The following is a 21,249-nucleotide window of genomic DNA, read 5'->3' as shown; positions in this document are numbered from 1 at the left end:
GTGAGGGGAGCCGGGGGGGTTTTTGAGCCCTTCGGGCGCCGAGATGAGCGCCGGAGGGAGGTGAGACGGTCGCCGGGGCCCAGCGGGAGGGTCGGGGCGCGGCGCCCTGGCGCCTTTGCCTGGGAGGTGAAGGGCGGCGGGGGAGAACGGGGGCGGGGGGGCGCTAGGCCTCAGCGCGGCGCGGCCCAGCAGCTCCGCTCCCCGCCCCGCCGGGCCCCCCGCGCCGGGCCCCGGGCCCAAAGCGGGCCGAGCCCCGCCACCGCCGGAGCTTGGCGGCTGGGGGGAGGCGGCGGGGGCGCCTCGGACGGGGCCGCTTCCCCCCCCCACCTCCGCGCGGGGCGGCAGGGCGAGGGGGGCCGCGGGACGGAGGGGGATGGGGGGGTGGCTGGGGGCGGCATTAATTTGCCGAAACGACTTTTAATGAGAGGCGGTGGCGGTGGCTGGGGGGTTGGGGGGGGCGCCCCCCTCCCCCAGCCCGGTCCGGGGCCGCCGCGGCGGCGGAGGCGGTGCCGGTCCCGCGGGGCGTGCGGGGCCGCGCCGGCCGCGGCCTGGAAAGTTTCGCGGCGTTTTTAGGGTGCTTCCCCCCCCACCCCCCCATCGCTACCGCCGCCCGACCCGCGCCCGCGGCCGTAGGGACGGGGCCCGGCGGGGCGGGGGTGCCCCGGGAGGCGGCCACGGACCCCCCCCACCCCCCCCGCCCGACCCGTTCCCCCCCCACCCCCCCCGCCGGCGTCCCCCCTGGAGCGGGCCGGCGGTGAGCTGATTCGCCTCACAACTTTTTGGGAGGAGGTGGGGGGGACGGTTTTGGGGGTGCGGGGAGGCCGTCAGAGTGCTATCCCCCCCCCCGCTCACCCCCGGTAAGCTGCCGGCACACGGGGGCCTCTGCCCGGCCCCCGAAGCTGGAAGCGAGGGACAGGGGCGAGGGGCTGCCTCGCCCTCGCCTTCGCGCCCTGCCGTGTACCGGGGCTGGCAGCCACCTCAGCCCCGCCGGCCCCGGGCCGGGGTCCCTCAGCCACCCCGGCTGTCATAGGGCCTGTTGGCATCAGCGGGACGGGGGCAACAGCCCGCTGGCCCCGCAGCCAGGGGAAGGGATCGCCTCAGCAAGGGCCGTGTCTGGACTCGGGCCCTGGCCTCCTCTCTTGACCCCGCTGGGGGACCCTAGCTGTCCCCGCGGGCCGGGATCCCACTGGGGCGGGGGCTGCCTGCGAGGTGCCGCTGCCCCCAGGCCTGAAAATGAAAGGATCCTTTTTTTTTTTTTTTTTTCAGGGAAAAGAACGTCTGGTAGTTGTGAAGTGAGTCCACTGGAAAACCCACCAACGCGCTTCACCCCGCACAGGTGAAATAGCTCCAGTTTCTAATGTGGGAGGTGTCTAGTTTTGGTCAAATCTTCCTTAGTACGTTTTTTAGCTCAAAATGTTAATTAATGGCTTTGTACAGGTAACCTCAAATGAATTTTGGAAATGACAGTAATGCTTACCTTAAAGCCTTATATTATACCATCTGATTAAAATATGTAGATCTATAGTTAGTTCTAACTTTGTTACTTAACAACATGCGACAAAGGTTTATTTTAAGGCTGCTCTCAATTTTTGAGGATGGGTAGACTTAAAAAGCAAATTGGCAAATTTAGGGCAACGCATGGCTCCCCTGTAGTTGAGTGCCCTCGGCTGTGGGCACCCCTGTGCTGGCACCGTTCCACGCTGAGGTCGTACCCACCAGGTACCGCTGCTGATTGCTGAACTGCAGCGCTCGTGTTGTATGAAGCTGTCACTTACAACCTGGTGACATTTTCACAGCCATCTTCAGCCTCTTAGGTGATTTGTTTGTAATCTATACGTACATCAGACAAGTTTTATTAATTGTAAAGCTAAATTGCCCGCAGAAAGCAACCCAAAATTTACTTAGTGGGACTTATTTTGATGTTTCAATATTTTTATGATGAGCGAATGAATTTGTACGTAGGGCCTGGTCCTACAGAGTTGCATGTACCGTGTTCTCACAGTGTATGGTAAATCCTCAGGAGGTACAAATTTGTTGTAATACCATATTGAAATTTTGATAGCTTATAACTGCTAAAAGGCTGCTCTGTGAGGAGCTCTACTGCTTTATTTTATTTATCGAGTATTCCCACTGAAGCAAGAACGATATTCCTGTATTGTGTGAAAATAAGCTAGTTTGTCTTTGCAGTATTGGGACTAAAAATAAGACTAAGGTATTTTGTTTAACCTCATATGCAAGTACAGGTTATTTGTTATTTGAATAAAAAAAAGACTTGGACTTGCAGCCTTTTTTTCATTCGTGTATAGATGCAAGGTATGCTGTGGTACGTTTAGTCTCTGCTTTCTCTCAGGATCATGGTTTTGATATTTTGAGATAACGTTTTAAAGTGCATTTCTGCAATGTTGCAATGGCCTAAACGTTCCATTTGTTGCTGCACCTGAAGGCCGTCTTTCTGCAGCCCCGCTCGCCCTGGCAAAACCTGGGCCTGTTTATACCCACTCTGAAATAGGCGTGCTTCTGTGCAAGCATGAGAATCTGCCTGTGAGGATGTGACTGCAGAACTGGGGCCTGAGACCTTCTGCTCAAATAGAGAAATCCTTATCCAAAGATACAGAGTCCGTCTTGAACCTTAGGTCAGGAATAGCCATGTTCAGGAAATTATTTTATTGAAATCTATAGGAATGTACTCTTAGCAACAGTTACGAATCTTCCTACTTAACATTTTTCCCTTTAGAAATCCTTTGAAGTTTCTAAAATTCCTGGAGTCTTAAACATTTGTTGTTTTTTAGGCTTTGGGCTGTCTTTATCATGTCTTCTTTAAGGTACTATTTATCAGACGAGTGAATCAGCTGAAATTAAAATTCCTGATTAAGTTAATTTTGTGTAGGAAAATAAAAAGAAGAACCTGTTCAGTTTTGGAACAAAAATTTATTTTCCCTCCTCTTAGTTATGTTTTCTGCTGTTGATTGAAACTTGTTACAAGTCTGTAAGTTCTCTAGCTATTATTAGGAATAATACTTAAATTTAATCCTATGTGTATTGCATTTTATTCTGAAGCATAATCTGTATTACCAGTATTGCCTAAAATATACTGCTGCTTTTCTGTTAATATATCAGACATCCTTATGCAATAATAAACTGCTTTTTTGCAGAGTTGAAGTAATAAGCTTTCTAAAAGGCAGAATGAGGACAATGTTGCTGCTTCTGTCTTCCTAGATAGATTTTAACATATGAAAAAAAGTAGTCCAAACTATGATTCCAACTAAAATGTCCAGTAAGATCTTAACATGTTAAGTGCCTTGATCTGTCAGGAGACTTGCATGCATATGCAGTACCTTGACTTGTGCAGGGCTCTTCAGAGGCCTTCTTGAGTAACGATTGTACTCTAATTAATAAAAGTGTTCACTGTAGGAGCTCTTGTAGTTGACTTTGGTTGCTTCCCAGTGTTTTCTGTCTCAATTTGGATGCTTTTACTAACAAAAAGACTCTTGTTTCCAAAATTACAGCAGACTTGGTTTGGTAGCTGAGCATAGTAGAGAATTGAGCTGTTAAATGACCAGAACTAAGCCAAAGTTATGGTTAGATCACAGAACGGGGACAGAAGTTACAACTTTGTGGTGTTGATGTTGACCACAATTAGATGTGGTGCAGCTTCTCTTGATAGAACACTTCACAGAGAGGTACTAGTTGCCTAAAGTTTCTTAGTATGAAACAGAAAAAAGGAATGTTTTTGCCTTCTCTCTAATAATATGTTTTTTACTAATACTCACTGAAAGGTTTTACTGTAAGGTAGCTTTAAATGCGTTTCTTCTTGCAATAAATTTTACGGACTCTGTTCATCTCTGAGTGGATGAAATTCCACGTTGCCCAAACATCTTAAAATCTATGTATTTACTGTTAGTCTCAACAAAAGGGTCAGACAGCGGCAACGGTGGGAATTGTTCTGTTTTGGTCAAGTTGAGGAATCAAAAAACCTACTATTTATCCTATTTGTGGAAAAGCCGAGGTTCTTGGAGATCCATGTTCCACTTCTGGGCCCCAAGCTGATGGTTTTAGAAGCATATTTAGATGATTGTACCTTGTCTGTGAGATGTCATGAACACACCAGGCAATTTCACATGAAATCTGTGCTAGCATTAGCAAATGCAAAACAACACAGTTAAGACCTCTTTAATCGTGGCTTTTGTTTGGATGCAATGTGTGAAGCTCTGAGCTCAGTCCTCTTAATTATACATCTTTTAACCACTGACATATAATTGCCTTGCAATTTACAATGCATTTGGGATTCCATTGCCTAAAAGGGTCTTACGTACATTGAATGTCAAGTTCTGAGCGTACATTTAAGAATGTATCCAGCTCACGTGATTTAAAATAGTCTAATATTTTCAGCATGGTGTTTTCTCAAAATTACCGATTGGGTTTTGGGACTGTAATGCTTTAGGCTTTCTAATAGTGACTAGACCATTAACTTCTCTTTAGGCTACAGATGATGTCAGGTTACCAAATGACATAATGCTGATACTCAGTATGGTCCAGCAGAGATTCCCCCCCAAAGTTTGCTGCTACACTGTTTCCCAGCCGCTCTGAAGGACTGTTTTAACTGTTTTGGGAGAGGGCATGTGGAGTGCAGAGCTACAGCTTTGTCATCCTGGGGCTGATGTGCGCTGCGAGGGAACCGATTATGCCTGCTTGCCAGTACTAAAAGCAGTTGAGAGCTGGCTTCTTCCTATGCCTGACAGCAGGTGCTGACGGTTGCGCAGGTGTGTACCTGTGTGTATTTTAAGTCTTTAATTTCTCTTTTTACAGTCACTTTGCAAACCACTTTCTGTTGTCTTGCAGACCACCACAAGACGAGTGTGGCTGCGCTCAGCAGGACAGGTAGCTCTGCTTGAAGTGGTGATGTTGCAGAGTGTGGCTTTGCGCTGTGTCATGCCTGTCCTTGCTCTGAAGCCTTGCTGGGCTGCTAAGTTTGTTGCTCTTCACATGTCCAGGCAGAGCTTTCACCAGAGGGAGGAGATTTTCTTCCAGTCAAATGCTTAGGAATTAAAAATGGGAGAAGGGGAGAAATGAATGTGTTATCAAATTGCCAGTGTTAGTGGTAACCTCTTAAGAATGTAAAGAAATACCCAGCTGGTTCAGATCAGGGCTCGATCCAACCTAGTGTTCTGTCTTGGGCAGTAGGAGTAAATGATGCTATTTAGGAAGAGCCTGAAAGCCCAGCCACTTTTTAGTGTTTTCTTCTCTTACTCCTCCACTATCCATATTTGTTAAATTAAGTGTGCTAGCAGGTACATCACTTTATCTCCCCATTGTCTATGAACTTTTCTATTGTCTTTTTGAACCTGATGATACTGTCTGCTTCCATAGCTTCCTGTGACAGCAAGTTCCAGCAGCTTACTACCCGTGAGTAGTAAAAATGAAGATTTCTTTAATACGTTATGAGTCAATCTCTTACTATCCCTAGTTCTAATATTGTGTAATATGGTATACGACCATTCTATGTTCACCTTATCCCCTACCATGATTTTTTTAAACCTCAGTCATATCTTAGATCATTTGGCAATGGCACACGCGTTTGGATTCTCTTTTGTTCTTTGCCCTGTTGCTTCTGACTAGCTCAAAATATTTTATTTAAAAGCAGTCGTTTAAGGAAAATCTAGGTTCCTCAAGAAGCAGCCTCTGTTTCTCATTCATGGGTTTTGTCTAAAACTGGTTTGAGCATATGCAGGCATAAATTATGTTTCTGTTGAACCTTTCTACAGCTTCAATGTAGAGCGTAGATGCAAAACCCAAAACAGCTTCCAGAAAGTTTTGATCCTGATATTTTTGCAGTGAAGTACAGCTGCTTAAGCATTTGACTTTTCCAGGGGAAGTCCATGTTTCCGTCATCTCTTACTGAATCCTATGGGACAAAAATAATTTCTCCCCCACCCACTATTTAGCTAAGTGTAGTTTCGGTTCTCTTCAGTTAAGTGACGTCTGCGTATTCCATGCTTGTGCTACTTTTTATGTAGCAGCAAAAAGCTCTGTTAAGAACTCCAGTATATTTTGTTCAAAATAAAATACTGCATCAGATTAAATTAGAATCAATAGATTTAAGTCTTTGTTATTTTTATATCTATATATGGTATGCTATGGAAGTAAAAAGAAAAAGCTCTTTTTAGATTAAGTGCAACTATAGTCTCTGATCATGGTAGTGTATTAACATAGTGCCACTGTCTTTTGGGGAGTCTGATAAACATATAATTGCAAGTTTGAGACAGTCGCTGTAGGGGTTTTTTTTATATAACATTGGCTGCTAGGTATAGTAGCTTTCTTTTTGTTTGTTGCACTGTAGTTGCACTAATTGATTCCTAGTGTGATTTTTAACATGGTTATATTTGCATGAGCTTCTCTTAGCAGACATATAGACCCAAAAATTCCTGTTCAAGCTCATTGATTTTCCTGAGGATTATTGTCAGTATTTTTCTTAAATGTTTCATATGGCGTTGTACTTGTGCCCTGTATCTTTCAGACAAGTGAGGAGTAAAATACTATGCCTGCCTTGACACAGTCAAGTTAAATGCAAAAATAAGACTTAATTATGAGTTAAATCCAAAAATAAGACTGAGGGCACAAGAATAAATACAGGATTATAGTGGCTGGGAACTGTGGAGCAGTTTCTTTACAGAAGCTTAACGGAGGCACACCAGGTATGCATTTCTCGCTGTTTACTTTGGAAAGAGTTCCTCAGAACGGTTTTCTTTGGTCTGTTGCTTGATAACCTTTGGAAAAGAAATGTTGCTGGGTTGTACAAAGGAGAAGGTCATTGATCTGTCAAAAAACTCTGCAAAGCATGATAGTAGTAACTTAAAAGAAGGAGGTAAATAAACCAGAAAGAAATAGAGAGCAACATGCGAGTCACCCAAGCTGCAAGACGCGCTTGTTCTTTCAAGTTTTTCATCGTCTCCAGTATGCCACCAAATACAAGCTTTGGTTAACTGTTGGGAGAAACAAACTCCAGAGCAAAAGGCTTTCTGCCATCTTCATTGTCTGTATGAGATGCAATTAGTTAAGACTCATTTGATTACTTTTGCTGCCATAGTAAAGGAGGAGGCTGTCTCTCAAATGTATGGGACCCGAACCCAGGTCACAATTCCCGTATCGGGCATGTCGCCGTGGGATTTATGGGTTTTTTTCACATTGTTGCTGGATAATACTGAAGTGTATGTCAGTATCTGCCTTAGCAAAGGTGTCTGAAAATGAACTTTTTTGTTCTCAGGATGGATGCATTGTGAAGGGTCATACTCCAATGATTAGTTTCAAATATGTATATTATGTACTCTGTACTTTCATGTGCTTCCATGCATTGACAGAAGTTGGGAAAGGTGATTGGAACTGGATTAAGTGTGCCTGCTTGTGTTATGGGCTAGCCGGTGTAAACAAAACGTGAGGCCCCTGCCCCTGGGGGTGTGTGCGCTTGTGTATGTGCATGGAAAGGGAACTATGTGTATAAAGAGGAAATACGAAATGATCCTTATTATTGTCAAATGATTAATCAGGTCACTTGTGCTAGTTACATTTTTGTAGCGTGTGGCTCCATTCTGTATGCTGTGCATGCTGCACACGTGCATATACAACTGTTTCAAGAATTTTAAGTGTGTGTTTTAAATTTTTAGTAGTCTCTTGTCTTGCTTCTATAGCTAATGAGAGGCCTGGTTTGTGGAGTTTACTCTTAGAGGTGTGATAGGGTGTTTTGTTTTGCCCCAGTGACTTAAAGTTGCTTTTCTAGATCCCCCAGTGCCATAGTACTTGTCATTTTCTCAAGGCGCTTTTATACAGCGGGAAGTGAAGGCTTGTACCTTCACAAGTGGAAACTGCATCTTTCCTACAAAGTCTGTGTAGGCTCCCTCTTCGCAGTCATGTTCTTACATTTTGGGCCTTGGGAACAAGTAAGTTGATTGAGGTGGTAATCTGTACATTAGTCACATGTCTCTAATTTATTACATATTTCCTGAATATCACCCCTATGTACATTCTTTTGCTTGGTATATTACACGTACGAAACTGAACTGTGTACTGAATATGCCATGTTCAAAAGAGTTTATTCCAGTGCTTCAGGATGGCCTTTCTGAATAAAAGCGGCTTTTTGCAGGCTAAGCTGGGTGTAGCAGAGCAGCTGCAGAATGTGTGTACTGTTAGTTTTATTTGAAGCTGCTTTGGGGTGGAGGGTTTTTTGGGATTTTTTTTTTATTATTTTTTATTTTAAAAGATGATTGCCAAAGACTCCATAGTGTTAGGAAATGAAAAAGTACTTTATGATTGCATGGATTTGTTATTTTGTTGCACTGTAGGAATCTACTTTAGGGAGGCAAAAAACCCAGCCTCTTGCTGAAATGACATTTCAGCCCTCCTGGCATCAATGGGAGTACAGCCTCTGACATTATTAATACCCACATTTACTTAAAATAAGTACAGTAAGGTAGGAAAAGCTCTGAAGAACCATGATGACCTCAGGAAGGACTGCATATTGATGCCTGCAGAAGCTGTGGGCATTTACAAGATCTGAAGACTGTTCATCAGGTGTGGTAAAGAAAGTGTTTGTCTTTTTTTTTTTTAAAAAAAAAAAAAGCTTTCTTGCTGCCTGATGAAATTAAAATTTTGCAGAGCAAGGATAGTCATCAGCATTTTTGTAAGCAAAGGTACTTGAAGCAAAACCTCTGCAATCAAATGGGTTAATCATCATTCAACTTGATTCCTGAAAGCAAGTGATCTAATCTGACACTTAACCTTTTCTAACTTGTAGCTTCTAATCACTTTCTGGTAGATGAGTGGAGTTCTGTTTAATAAGTTTAAATGTGGTGGCAGTAGAATTCCCCCCCCCCCAATAATTTCTTTTCATGGTTTCCAAAGATCTGTGACTACTGATTGAAAACTGGTGTGCTAGTGGACTTGGCTTATTGGATGCTAGCTGAACCATAGGTTTAGTGGCTACATCTGTCCACTTACTTATTAAGCAGTAATAATATCTATTTTATTCTGACTGACTTTGACCTTTTTGATATTTTCCTTAGACAATCTGCTTCATCTTGATTCATCATCATTCCAGGATAGTGGTGTCCTTGGGGCTCTCTCTTAACATTGATATGGTACAGAAGATTTAAAATCAGGTATTGTTCTGGGTCCCTCTTTCCTGCCAAAACGAAACACACAATATAGAACTGAATGCATTTTTTTTCTTATGTAATTTATCTTAATATTTTGGTTCTTTCAGCTGATGTTCACAAGGAATAGAGTCACGTGATGTATGAAGGCAAACACATACACTTCTCTGAGGTTGACAATAAGCCCTTGTGCTCATATAGCCCCAAACTGTGCAAGCAGAGGCGACTTAACGGCTACGCCTTCTGTATCAGACACGTTCTGGAGGACAAGACTGCCCCCTTCAAGCAATGTGAATATGTGGCCAAGTATAACAGCCAACGCTGCACCAACCCCATCCCCAAATCTGAGGACCGTAGGTGAGTTGTGGTTACCCATCGGCAAAGTGGGAAGTGGCTGGGACAGTCATGAGTTTTCTTTTAAGACACTGCATGGTTTCAGGATGAGGGAGGAACTGGCCTGAGCGGACTGAATTCCAGGATGTTTCTTTGAGGGTTTTGTTTTAAGACCAGTAAACTTTGTTTTCTGTGTGAGTCAAGTACTTAGAAAGGGAGCAGTAACTTATTTCCAAGGAAGTTTACAGGAGAGTTCATTGCTTTTCTCAAATTCACTATAAACCGTGGATCAAACCTGCTACACAATACCTGCTGTTATAATTAATTTGCTTTGTCTCTTACAGTACATGCTCTTAAAATGGCCTGCTTGTTTGGCCAGCTGTGCCCAAAGCACACTTCTGTCTACTTTTTTCAGGACCAACAGTTGAAAATGCATACCTTCTGGGCTTAGAGAGCAGTAACACATAGGGATGGATCCAGAATTACAATTAAGTGTTTGTGATTTGATAGTGATATGTAGCTTTGTATTACTGGAATAAAATAAATATTACTTGATAACAGATGAGCCAGCTTGGAAAGTGCTGTCCACTCCCCTTCTTCTTTGCTTCCCCCCTTTCTCTCCCCCTCCCTGCTTGAATGAAGATGCCCAAGGTGCCCAGGTATTAAATGCCTTGCAAGAGATAATGCTTGAAGTTGTTGGAGAGCTGGTAATTCAAACCAGATTTCCTGAATTGCAGCCTGTACTGTAAACATAAGGACATTCTTCCTTGCTCTTCAAGACTTCCTGAACACCAATCTCATTGGTGTTGCCTGGGCTGAAATAGCAGAATTTGTCTAATCTTGGCTGCCAGGTATATATGACTTTAATTTTTTGGAGTCATTGTTGCAGGTTTTGCCAGTAACACAGCATTAAAGTAATGTGTGTGTTAACTATCTGAGGCTTGTTCTGTTAGAAATGATTTTTGTAACGTAAAATATAAACAAAATATGCCAAAAAAGAATTAAACGACTGTTTGCTGACCTTTCATGTTATTAGCTGCCATTCACTAACCTTTTGCATTATTAGCAGTGTTCCCACTGTGCCATACATATAACTTCCTTCTCAGCTCACAGCTCCCTCTCTTGTCTGAAACAACAGTTGGACTGTGCTCTAAATTAACTTGCACTTCACCTGCCATTTCAGTTGAGGAGACTGATGAAGTGAGAAAAAACCATGAATGTTTGTCAAAAGCTGTAGGGCAAATGCTCAAATGGCACAAGATGAATAACTTTAAGCTGTAATTTGACAGTCGGTGAATGTTTCTTTGCTACTGTACAATTGAGGCTCTTTGGAAATAAGCTTGCAGAAATGATCATGGAAATTGTTAGTGCGAATGGTATGCTGTAATTTCAGATGCAAGAGCTGACTGAGCCAGAGTTGCAGTTTACCAGGGGTCATACTTAAAAACAATAGAAATAATAGTACTTAATGACACTTTTTTAGGTCTCATATGTTCCCATGGAATTTAAGATTTTTCTTTACACCTTGAATTGAGTTCACACTTTGTTCTTTTTGATTTTTCTCAAGTTAAAGTGAAGTGTGGTCATGACATCTGGTGTATGTTATATTAGAATAATTCAATTGCATGTCGAGTGTCACATTACAGTACTTGAAGAGGACAGCAGGTGTCTGAAGGAGAAAATAAACTTTTAATTTCAAATGAGAGGATGTGATAGTTTGAAAGAATATTTTAAAAGACTCCCTCTCAGGGCAGAGTTTAATTTTAACAATAAAATTTAATGAATGCTAGTGATAAGACTGTGCCTGCTCTAAACTTTTTTTTTTTTTGGCAAGCAAACCTGTATCTGTTTCTTAGGAGACTTTTTTCACACTCCGTTTGATATAAAGATGTTTGCTACGTCTGAGTTCTTCACTTGTAGCTTTTAATTTTCTGTGTACAAAATTACTGTCAGATGGTCATTTTGTCACAGTTTTAGACATGTAACTGTACATGATCAGAAGCAGGCTGTATGATGTTCTGACAGCTATCTTCTTATATAATTTTAAAGATAAAATGTTTTAACAGGATGCATGCATTATATGCCAAAAGCTTCATAGTCTGTCCACAGATAATTAAAAAAAATTATCACTTGACCCCAGACAAATGAGATGCTACCAGCCACAAAGATGTTTAATACACTGCCATATTATTAGATTTCTTATTAACCATTAACACTCTACAAATTAAATCTATTAATAGTGCATGACTTCATTGCCTTATTTGAAGCCTAGTTTCTCTTTTCACTATCTTGTTTTTTTTAAAGAATATGTACGGGATGATACAGAAATGGGTTCTGTATCTGTATTTCCTCTGAATATATCTCCTAATTCTTTCTTATCCAAATACACACATAGATAATGAAGTTCAACTTCAAAATTAAGTAATGGTTATTACAATTTACCTGGGTTAAACACCATTTTGTCTCTAATTCTCCTCTTTCAAGAGAATATTCAAATATTTTGTTAATATGCAAGACGCTGTCCAGTTTATTTGGATCTTCCTTTAAATAAGTGGCAGAACTTGATACCAGTTTGGGATGTACTGGGAGGCAGAATGCAGTTGTAGGTGGAAAACCTTGCTGTCTGGATTCTTACCCTCCCAGTGGTGTGGGAAACTGTCCAGCTGAAGCCTTCAGAGCCCGTCACCTTTTGTGTGCTTCATGTTACGATAGTTTTAATGGGTATCAACCCACCGCTCTTACCATATGTGCTGACTGCATTTGACCTCACCTGCACAGAGTAAGTGCCTTTGGCACTGAGTAAGGAAGGGAGCAAAACCTGTATTAGATAGTTAGTGTGATACTGTCAGCTGAGAATAAATCGCAGTCAAGTTATAGAAATGACACATTGTGCCACCAAGACAGGCGCATCAGAATTGGCTCTTGTAGGGCCAGCTTGACCCTAACGGGTTTCATGCTCAGAGCCATGTGAAAAAGGGACTGTGCTGCTTGCAGATGCTATTCCAGTCTTCCCAGTTATGCGTTACATCTGATCCAAAGAGTTTATTGCCTTAACTCACTGGTTATAGACTGGGTCCAGCAGAGTCAGTTAATGTCTGCACCAGGCTCTGCAGCACCCCGTAAAGTTAGAGCCAGTTTGGGCCAGGGCCAACTAAAAAGCCAATTTGGAACGTGAAGGATGGGTGTGTGTGCCCACCTGGCTCTGCATGAGACCAGCTAGGGCCTGGCAAGGCCAAGGTTGAGTTGGTGCTAATAAATTATGCCTAGACAAAACTGCCTGTGCGTAGTCTTCTCTACCCAAAGAAGACTTAAGTGGTCTTCCCAGCTTCTTGTTCCTTTTCGTTCAGCAGACGAGGTGCATTTGCCTCTGTTATGCTGGAAGTCAGAGTTGATAGAGCCTAAAGCACAGAGCCAAGTTGATGCGTACTAGAGTCTGCAAGTGTGTGTGATCTGTGTTTTCATGAAGTTGTAGCCTGTCATCTTTGGGTTTGTGTCTAGAGGAGATGCCACTGTAAGATATTGTTGGCTTCCAGTGATGCAGTATGGTCAGTTGTAAGAGCCAAAACTTTATTCTCTGCCATATGAAAATGATGCTGTTAGAGTTAAACGAATAAGCAAAACCCTTAATAGCCTAAAACTCAGAGAATGTTAGCAAGCTAATTACTTTTCATAGGTTTATTCACATTTTCTATATCTTGCTTTCTCTTTGGTTTTCACAATGAAAATAGACTAGCCAGTTTTTACCTTCTCACTCCTGCACAAGCACAAGGTGGCAATATTTAAGTTCTGAACAGTATAAAGTAAGTGTTCACATGGAGCAAAACTCTTTTTTGTTGGAATAAGAGGGGGAAAATTTCCATTGTGCTTGTTTTGTCTGCTTATTGTTTTTTCTTCTCTCATACTAAAAGTGCTGTTCTAACTGAACTCATCAGTCTTGTTCAAACAAAATATTTAAAAAGTGCTTAATTTTAATTATGGGAATAGTGCTGTTGACTTTAAGGGAAGCTTTATTGAGCCCTCATAATATAATTTTATTTTTAGAAGTGCATCTCTCAGTATGAATTTACAGCTTTCCAGTGTATTCTAATAAGGACTCCACACGTTGCTGGCTTTCAGCTTGCCTCATTTAGATTTATTTATTACTTACAACTTAATGTAATGAAGAAATTATGTAGACAATAATAAGTAGCAGTACTTTTCAGCTTTTTCTGATTTGTGAATCCTTATGGGTGTGGATCCCTCGAGAAACTACATGTATGGAGATCCTTTAGAAGAATACATGAATTTGCTTTTTCTTTTTTACCTTTTATGGACCCTTTAGAAGCAGTTCACACATTGCTTCTTTAGGGGTGGAACAGCAAGTTGAAAGTCACTAAAATGAAGTGTTAAACCTTTTGAGGGGTTTGGTTTGGGGTTTTCTGTTAATTTTTCCTCCCTGAAGACCAGGAATAATTTAATTTTAATCTATTTGTTCAACAAAGCTTACTTTTCTCAGATTCATAACGATCAGATTTTATACCTTCACGGTATATTTCCTTACCTTGTCCTTATTCATATCCATGAATGCCTTCATGGATATATCCTTAGCTTGTTCATTAGTACCTTGATGTAGACATCACTTTTTCCTCATATCTTTGTTTTCATCTATAAGCTGCACGTTATAGACGGGATCCTGCAAGGGCACAAATCTGATTGCTGGTGGCATTCTACAGAGGCAGGAGGGCCTGCCTGCGTGGAACAGAAAAAGGATCAGATCATGGTTCATACATTTCTATCACCTGCTTGTTTTAATCAGACAAAAAATTATTGTTTACCTCTTAGTGTGTTATCTGTGGCTGTAAATTGTAACTCTTCTCTTTAAATTTCTCCTTTTAATTTTCATGACAAACTTTCAAAGACTTTTTTCCTCTTTTTTTTTGTCTTTTTTTTTTTATTTAATAACATGACTTTAAAAGCTTTTTTTATATTAGAAGAGCTTAAACCCCATGTTTCTGGATTGTATGTGTACATATTCCTGGCATTGTGTAAACATTTACTAGCTGCAGATAATTTCTTTTAAACTAGATTTTTGTTTGAAGAACATGCAGCTAATCCTGTGGCTACAAAATTCATCATGTTAAACTACTAAAACAGAACTTAAATATTTATGCTACTTGTTCATTAAGTGCAAATAGTGACCTTTCTCAGCAGGTATCTTCAGTGAGATTGTCCATATAAGAAACTGCTCCCTACTACAGTGGAATTTGTAATAATAATGTGTGTGTTGATGAATATGTTAACTACTTCTAGTGAAAGAACAGCCAAATGAAAGGAAGTAGTCTTCAATGTACTTTTTCTTGGGAGCTTTTGAAACGATCAGTTAATGGCTTGAGTTCTTACTGGCTTTATGTATCAGACTGTCCCATTTGTGTTGTTTGCTTTGTTTTGTGAGTATTTACCCTGTTAGAGAGTAAATATTTTGAATGGTTGTGTATGAATCTCCTATGAATAATGAATATTTTTTTGTATCTTAAGATTACAAATTGTCACTTGTGCAAGTTTTTGTTTTCAGTTACGGGTTGGGAACACCACAGTTATCTGTTGTATTAGAAGCAGTTGTGTACACTTCTTATAAAACCTCTTGTGTTTCAATATAAATTCACATGAGATGGGTGTGTGTGGCTTTCCCTTTAGTGATGTCTATTTTCTTCAGATTTTAGTTACAAGAGTTGAGTTAATCACTGATTGCTTTTATTTTTCAAAGGTACTGCAACAGCCACCTGCAGGTACTTGGCTTTATACCGAAAAAGGAGAGGAAGAAAAAGAATGATCCCATAGAGGAGGTCAAGGTCAGGCATCAGATGGATGCTATGGCCTTCAGTCTGACAGTGCCCACCCTGGCCTTGAAGATGCCCAATGGACTTGATGGGATGTCCCTCTCCCCTCCAGGGGCTAGGCTTCCTCTCCACTACCTGGAAGCGGAATTAGAAGACCCCTTTGCTTTCAACGAGGAGGATGATGACCTAAAGAAAGGGGCAACAGTGAGGAAAAAGTTGCAGAGCAAGTTGGCTCAAAACCGGCAGCGCCAGAGAGAGACAGAGATTTTAAAAGTTCGCCAAGAGCACTTTAGCCCCCTTCCTGCACCTTTGCAGCAGCAGCCTCTGCAGCAGCAGCACTCCCATCTGCCACCTTCATCAGCTTCGTTAAAGCCGACAGGGCTACCGCAGGGCGTAGTCTGCAAGTCACCTCAACCTCCGAACACCAGCCTACCAATGCAGGGAGTGGCACCCACCACACACACTATAGCACAAGCCCGGCAGTTGTCTAACAAGAGACCTCTGCCTCTCCTGCCACCCACTAGGGCTCCTGTCACAGACCCTCCAAGGACTGATCGGGTCCTCATGAAAGCCACAGCCTTCTCTCCGCACTTGTCCTGCATGAGCCGGCTACAGAGACTGGTGAAACTGTGCACTCGAAAACAGCAGCTGGACACTGATCTGTTTCCACATTTAGGTGGGTAGATAATGGATACACTGCCTGCTTATTTTTTAACCTGAAACCAAAAGACAAAAGGGGAATGTCTTCATAACTCTGTCCTGCATTCGTGTATGGTCTTTACAAAATAACTCTGAGCTAGGTAATCTCTTGCTATTTTCTTCAGCCCTGTTCTCTATGAAGAGAAAGCCTGGACCCATCGCATACGGTTTATGGCATTTTGGTTGTTTATTCTTCTTAATGTTCTGTTAACCATTTGAGAAATCAAACTGAGGTGTAGAAAGCATTGCTTGAATGATACAGACATCGTACAGAAGGTTTGCAACTTGAGTAGTAAAGGTGGTCAAGGTTAGATTGAATGTTAAATATGTGACAAGTGCACATTTTGAAATGAGTGCAAGTAGAAGTTTGGAGATCTGCGCCATCGTTCTGTGCAGATCCAAATTTCCAGTTGACTTGACTGGGAAAATTGGAACGTAAGAGAATTTTTCTTGATTTGGCCTGTTCTGGGCTCATACACAATGTGGATGAACAAAAGCAAAAAATTACTGCAGGAGGGCAGCACCATTACAGAAAGTAATTGGAGAGGTGGAATCTTGTCCTCATACCACTGCAGGAATAGTCTCTTCCTTACTCTAGAAACTGTAATAATCAATTGCTGTGTGTGAAAATGTAAGTAAATATAACTAAGTTGCTGCTGTGCCAGTGATGCTCTATAAAGCTTTAAAAAGGCAGCTGACTTCGTGGGTTATTTGCCTGATTATGAATACAGACCTAGGTGCACCTAGCTGCCCTTGTTATCTCCCTCATCCTCCAAAGTTACCTTACTTTTCTGCTTAGTTTTAGATTGTGCTTTTCTAACAAGGAAAATACTGACAGGGAAAAGGGAAACATGAGTCAGTGTGTGATATTAGAGCAGGAATGGCATTTATGATGGGTTTTTTTTTAAAAAAAAAAAAAACAGACTTCAAATAAATTTGGACATTCTTCATATAACATCTTATTTAATTGCAAACATCTGTAATTTTTGCTATTTCAATTAACCTTGTTTTAATTTGCTGTTAAGATCTGCCCTTTGGCACTCATGGGATAGCTTGACTATTTGTTCAGAAGATAATTAGCATCCCACAGCATGTCTCCAAAGGACGTTGTTCTTCAGAAAACCACTTTGATGGTCCTACATATCATGCAGGTCGTTTGAGCAATGGCAACTCCAGAGGCACTTCTGTGTGTCACAGACCCCAATAACTTAGAAAGTGACCTGCATTTTGGAAGACTGTAGAAAGATCACTTGCTGTGTTTAATGTTTTACATTCTCAAGTGGTGTTTGCACTGAAAAGAATGTGTTTTCCTGAAAAACAGGCATAGGAAAAAAACTGATTAGACCCATAAATGTACAGTTATGCATCTGCAGATGCATAACTGTACATTTATGGGTCTAATCAGCAGATGTATAACTGCATGTATATGCAATTAGAACATTTTATGTTTGGCAACGTAATGGAATTCACATTAATTGTGTGAGAGTGGAAAATATATATGTTATTTGTTCATAATATGCCTTAGTATTAAAGACTAATTCCGCTAGTTCAGAGAATTTCAGGATCTCTGTTTTATAATAGAGTAGCATTAGAGATGACGGCACAGAATCTTTAAAAAGATGCAGCCAGTGTTATGTGTACCTGCATCAGAGACATGTAATTGGATATTAATTTAACTGGAGTCTTCAGCGTGAGTATAGCTGAATCTGGATTAGTTTTTATTCCTTCATTTCTGCAGTGCCCATTAGAAGCAAAACAATGCAACCTCTGATTTTACTTTTAAACTTTGAGTAAGTAATTTGTTACTTACAAATGGTATCAACTATGGACATCTTTATTCAATGAGTAAGTTGTTTTTTCATTCCTTTATGGAAGGGGAAAGAGTTAAAAAAAAACCCCAAAACAAAAAACACTTTAAGTTGAAAGTATAATTCTGGCATTTTATCAAATCTCTTAAGATATCTTCATTTAGTTCAAAAGCGTATTTTAAAAACAGGAACCAAGAATAGAATTTTCAGGATGCTGAAGTTCCTGAACAATTTGGTTTCTAATATTTCTGGTTTGTGTCAAAGTGTTGCTTCTAAATGATGAAGGCACTTCTGATGACTGTATTCCAAGCATGTGTGTATGTGTCTAACTCTGAAAGTAGATGACGAAGTACTGATGCATTTCCCAAATTCAAAACATCTGACTTCAGAATAATCTCAGATATAGTTGTTTAGTTTATTTCTATCAAAAATAAAATGTTCCTTAACTCTTTTGCAACTGCTGCTTCATTTTCAAGGAGCACACAAGAAAATGAAAAAGTAATAATGCTGGCTTGTAAATGCAGCTATGGGATTTTATCCCGCCTGCTGCAAGGAATTGGCAAGAATTCCACTGGATGTGAGAGAGACAGTAGGAAAAATTGCAAAAGATAAAGCTCCAAATAAAATGTTCCACCTGAGAACTCAGTGGACTCTGTTTCTGGCTGTCCTGTTCAACAGTTGTGTTTAGCTTGAGTAACTGAGGCTGCTGGTGCACACAATAAGTGACTGCATCAGCATTAAGCGAAAGTGTGCTGTCTAGTACAAGTGCAGGAGTATTTGCATCTCTCTCCGTAGCTCTCTTTTCATGCTAATGTATGCATTTGGCAGGCAATTACAGAGACCAAGCAGAGGAACATCCTGTGTAGCTGTATATCTATCTCTGTCTGTGCTGCTCTGTCTTATGGTTTTCCTGTTCTCCCTGTGTTTTGGTACAGAGCAGGGGCAGAACATAAACAGACATGAAAGTGGCCTATTTAGATCATATAGTATTAAAAATTGCCAGGCAGACAGTTCTTCGTGGCAGGGACTCTTACCTTTTCTCTAAAGATTCCACTTGCTCAGTATGAAAGCTTGTGATATTTTTCTGTGGGTAAGAAAGCCGTTGTTTTTTTTCTTCCACTGCTTATGGACAAAGATGCCAATAAGGATTTGAAAAGCAAAACTCAAATTTGACAAAAATCAGTGCATGCTATTTGCGCACTGTAATGGAGGTGTTACTGTAACTTTTCCTGTGTAATTGAGAATGTTATGGTATGTAATTTAATCAAACATAATTATGCTTGTGACTATACTACCCATTCATCTTTTGTGCCATGGGTTGCTCAGAGACTTATATGAGGTGGGTACACTTTTCATCCAGCTTTCATGTTTTCAATTCCCTTAGGGCTGGATTGGTCTGAAGACAGTGGAGAAGAGTTGGAGGATTCAGAGCAAACCTCCCCTTACCAGGTTGCGTGGTCTATCCGAGAAACCCTCGGCTATGAGAGACATGAGTGAGTATGATTCTTTAGTATTCATGCTGGCCTTGATGGAATAAGTCATGTAAATGTGAGCTTCACTTCAAGTGGAGTCAGTGGCACTCAAGTGCTTTGCTGAAACAAAGGATTGTTTGAACTCGTTTGTTTGTAAGAGCTATGAAACAGCTTGTCACTTTCTGTCCCAGTTTCCACCTAACTTAGACAGCTTTGTGGAGTCTGCTATCAGAAGGATGCATCAGGAGAGAACTTAAGCTTATTTGTCTAAATTTAATTGAGTTTAGTGGGTTTTTTTTCATGAACTTGTGTGTGCCTTGCTGAGTAGAGGTATTTCCTGAATTAGAAGAAATGAAGGGAGTTGCTATTGGTTTCTTGTCTTGCCTACTATTTGTGAATAACTTTGTAAACTTGCTCCGTTTTACTCGTTAATCCTTATGGCAATTGTGCAGGATGTTGCTTTAATGTGATTTTTTTTTTTTTTTAAGGGCATGGCATTTCTTTTCATAATTAAGTGTTGAGTAAACCTCTATCAAATAGTTGGGAGCATTCAAAGGAAGTGATGTGATTGAAGGGATAAGCAGAGAAGGTTTTAGCTGCTGGTGCAAAAAGGCTTACGGTGTTCTGCATATACTGCTAAGTCATGAATCTGAACTTACAGCAAGATATGATTAAAAAATGTCTATTAATATAAATTTTAAGGTGCAAAGTTAAAGCAAAGCATCCCAAGCATGCTATTGTAATGAAACTAAAGCATGTTGATAACAAAAGGAAACTGGGGTCTCAATGAAGTTTGATTGTACTTTCTGTAATGTGATTGTCTTTCACTATGCGACTAGACTTTTTGATACTACGACTCTCTCCCATTTGTATAATTTTTAAGTATCACAGCTAGAGTAACGATGTTAATGAAATGTTTTTGTGTTGCTACATGGAAATTCTGAAACTTACCAGAACTTCTTACCATCTCTAAAGATAATCATAGAATCATTTAGATGTCATAGAATCATTAGGTTGGAAAAGACCTTTGAGATCATTGAGTCCAACTATTAAGCGAACAACAAGCTGTATCTCTGTCATCAGGAGAGACACCAGGATACTAAACACAGAGAGCCTTCAGTGAATCAAAGCTTAGTAGCAGTGTGTAGACTTTGCTTTTTTAAAATAGAAGGGTTTTTCTGTTCCAAATGACCATTGTTTTTTAGGGCATCAGCAGAATAAACTGTTTTGGGAAAACATGAACAGACTTTCAGAGTTTTAAATCATACATGATTTTCAAAGCAGATATATCTATTAAATAAATTATATTACACTCTTCTCTCTTTGACATTTGATCTGGTTCTTCCATAGATCCCTGTGTTTTTGACAACTCATAAAGGTCATCTCTGTGTGTTTTGTCTTCTATTTGTCTTAACTTCCTTTGGATTCTTCTTACTCTTTTCACATACTGAGAGAAAATAATACCTTGTCTTGACATTTTCTGTTCCATTCTGGCATTTTATGCATTTCAATTAAACACTGCCTTAACTAATCATGACAGATAAATTTTTATACGGTAGTGGCTGCTTTTGTACTTCTGTCAGCCTGCCCAGTATTAGCTCTTCAGCAGCTTTCCTGATTTTGTTTACGTGTAAGCATTGATACATTTACTTGATGTCAGCCTTCTAAAACTTTAATTCCTATTCTGCAAGCTTCTGTAGAGGTTTTTATTACCTGAAATGTTTCACTTTGACACTTCTACGATGTGGTCTGTCTGTTGCTGAAGATGAATTAGTTCAGACTGTTTCTTAGATCATTTGATTTGTCAAAATGAGTCTGTCTTGCTAATCTGCCGGTGCAGACTGGAGACTCCTGACTTAGTCCGCCAATGACTTGTTATGGCACTGAATTTTGGAGATTAATTTTACCAGAAAACCAATGGAGATTGTTTCCCAAAACCTTTAGGTGCTGAAATCACATACCTAAACCTATGGGAACT

General features: G+C 40.8%; 1 protein-coding gene across 8 annotated transcripts in view; it reads left to right on the top strand.

Moving 5' to 3' along the window:
* INO80D (INO80 complex subunit D) overlaps positions 1-21,249 on the top strand; it is a 46,637-nt gene that overhangs the window by 502 nt on the left and 24,886 nt on the right. For 3 of the 8 annotated variants that reach the window (XM_063340704.1, XM_063340702.1, XM_063340710.1), the window contains exons 2-6: positions 1,267-1,336; positions 9,054-9,149; positions 9,254-9,500; positions 15,220-15,968; positions 19,184-19,292. In XM_063340704.1, coding sequence (XP_063196774.1) covers positions 9,283-9,500; positions 15,220-15,968; positions 19,184-19,292 — 1,076 coding nt within the window. In that variant the 5' untranslated portion in view covers positions 1,267-1,336; positions 9,054-9,149; positions 9,254-9,282. Of the gene's footprint in view, positions 1-40; positions 61-1,266; positions 1,337-4,806; positions 4,879-6,514; positions 6,693-9,053; positions 9,150-9,253; positions 9,501-15,219; positions 15,969-19,183; positions 19,293-21,249 lie in introns of those variants that run through there. The other 5 variants (XM_063340707.1, XM_063340709.1, XM_063340708.1 and 2 more) reach the window with 5 other exon arrangements.

This window comes from Chroicocephalus ridibundus, chromosome 7 (genome assembly GCF_963924245.1).
Source record: "Chroicocephalus ridibundus chromosome 7, bChrRid1.1, whole genome shotgun sequence".
In the NCBI taxonomy this organism is placed as follows: Eukaryota; Metazoa; Chordata; class Aves; order Charadriiformes; family Laridae; genus Chroicocephalus; species Chroicocephalus ridibundus.
This window is presented reverse-complemented; position numbering and strand designations above follow the sequence as displayed.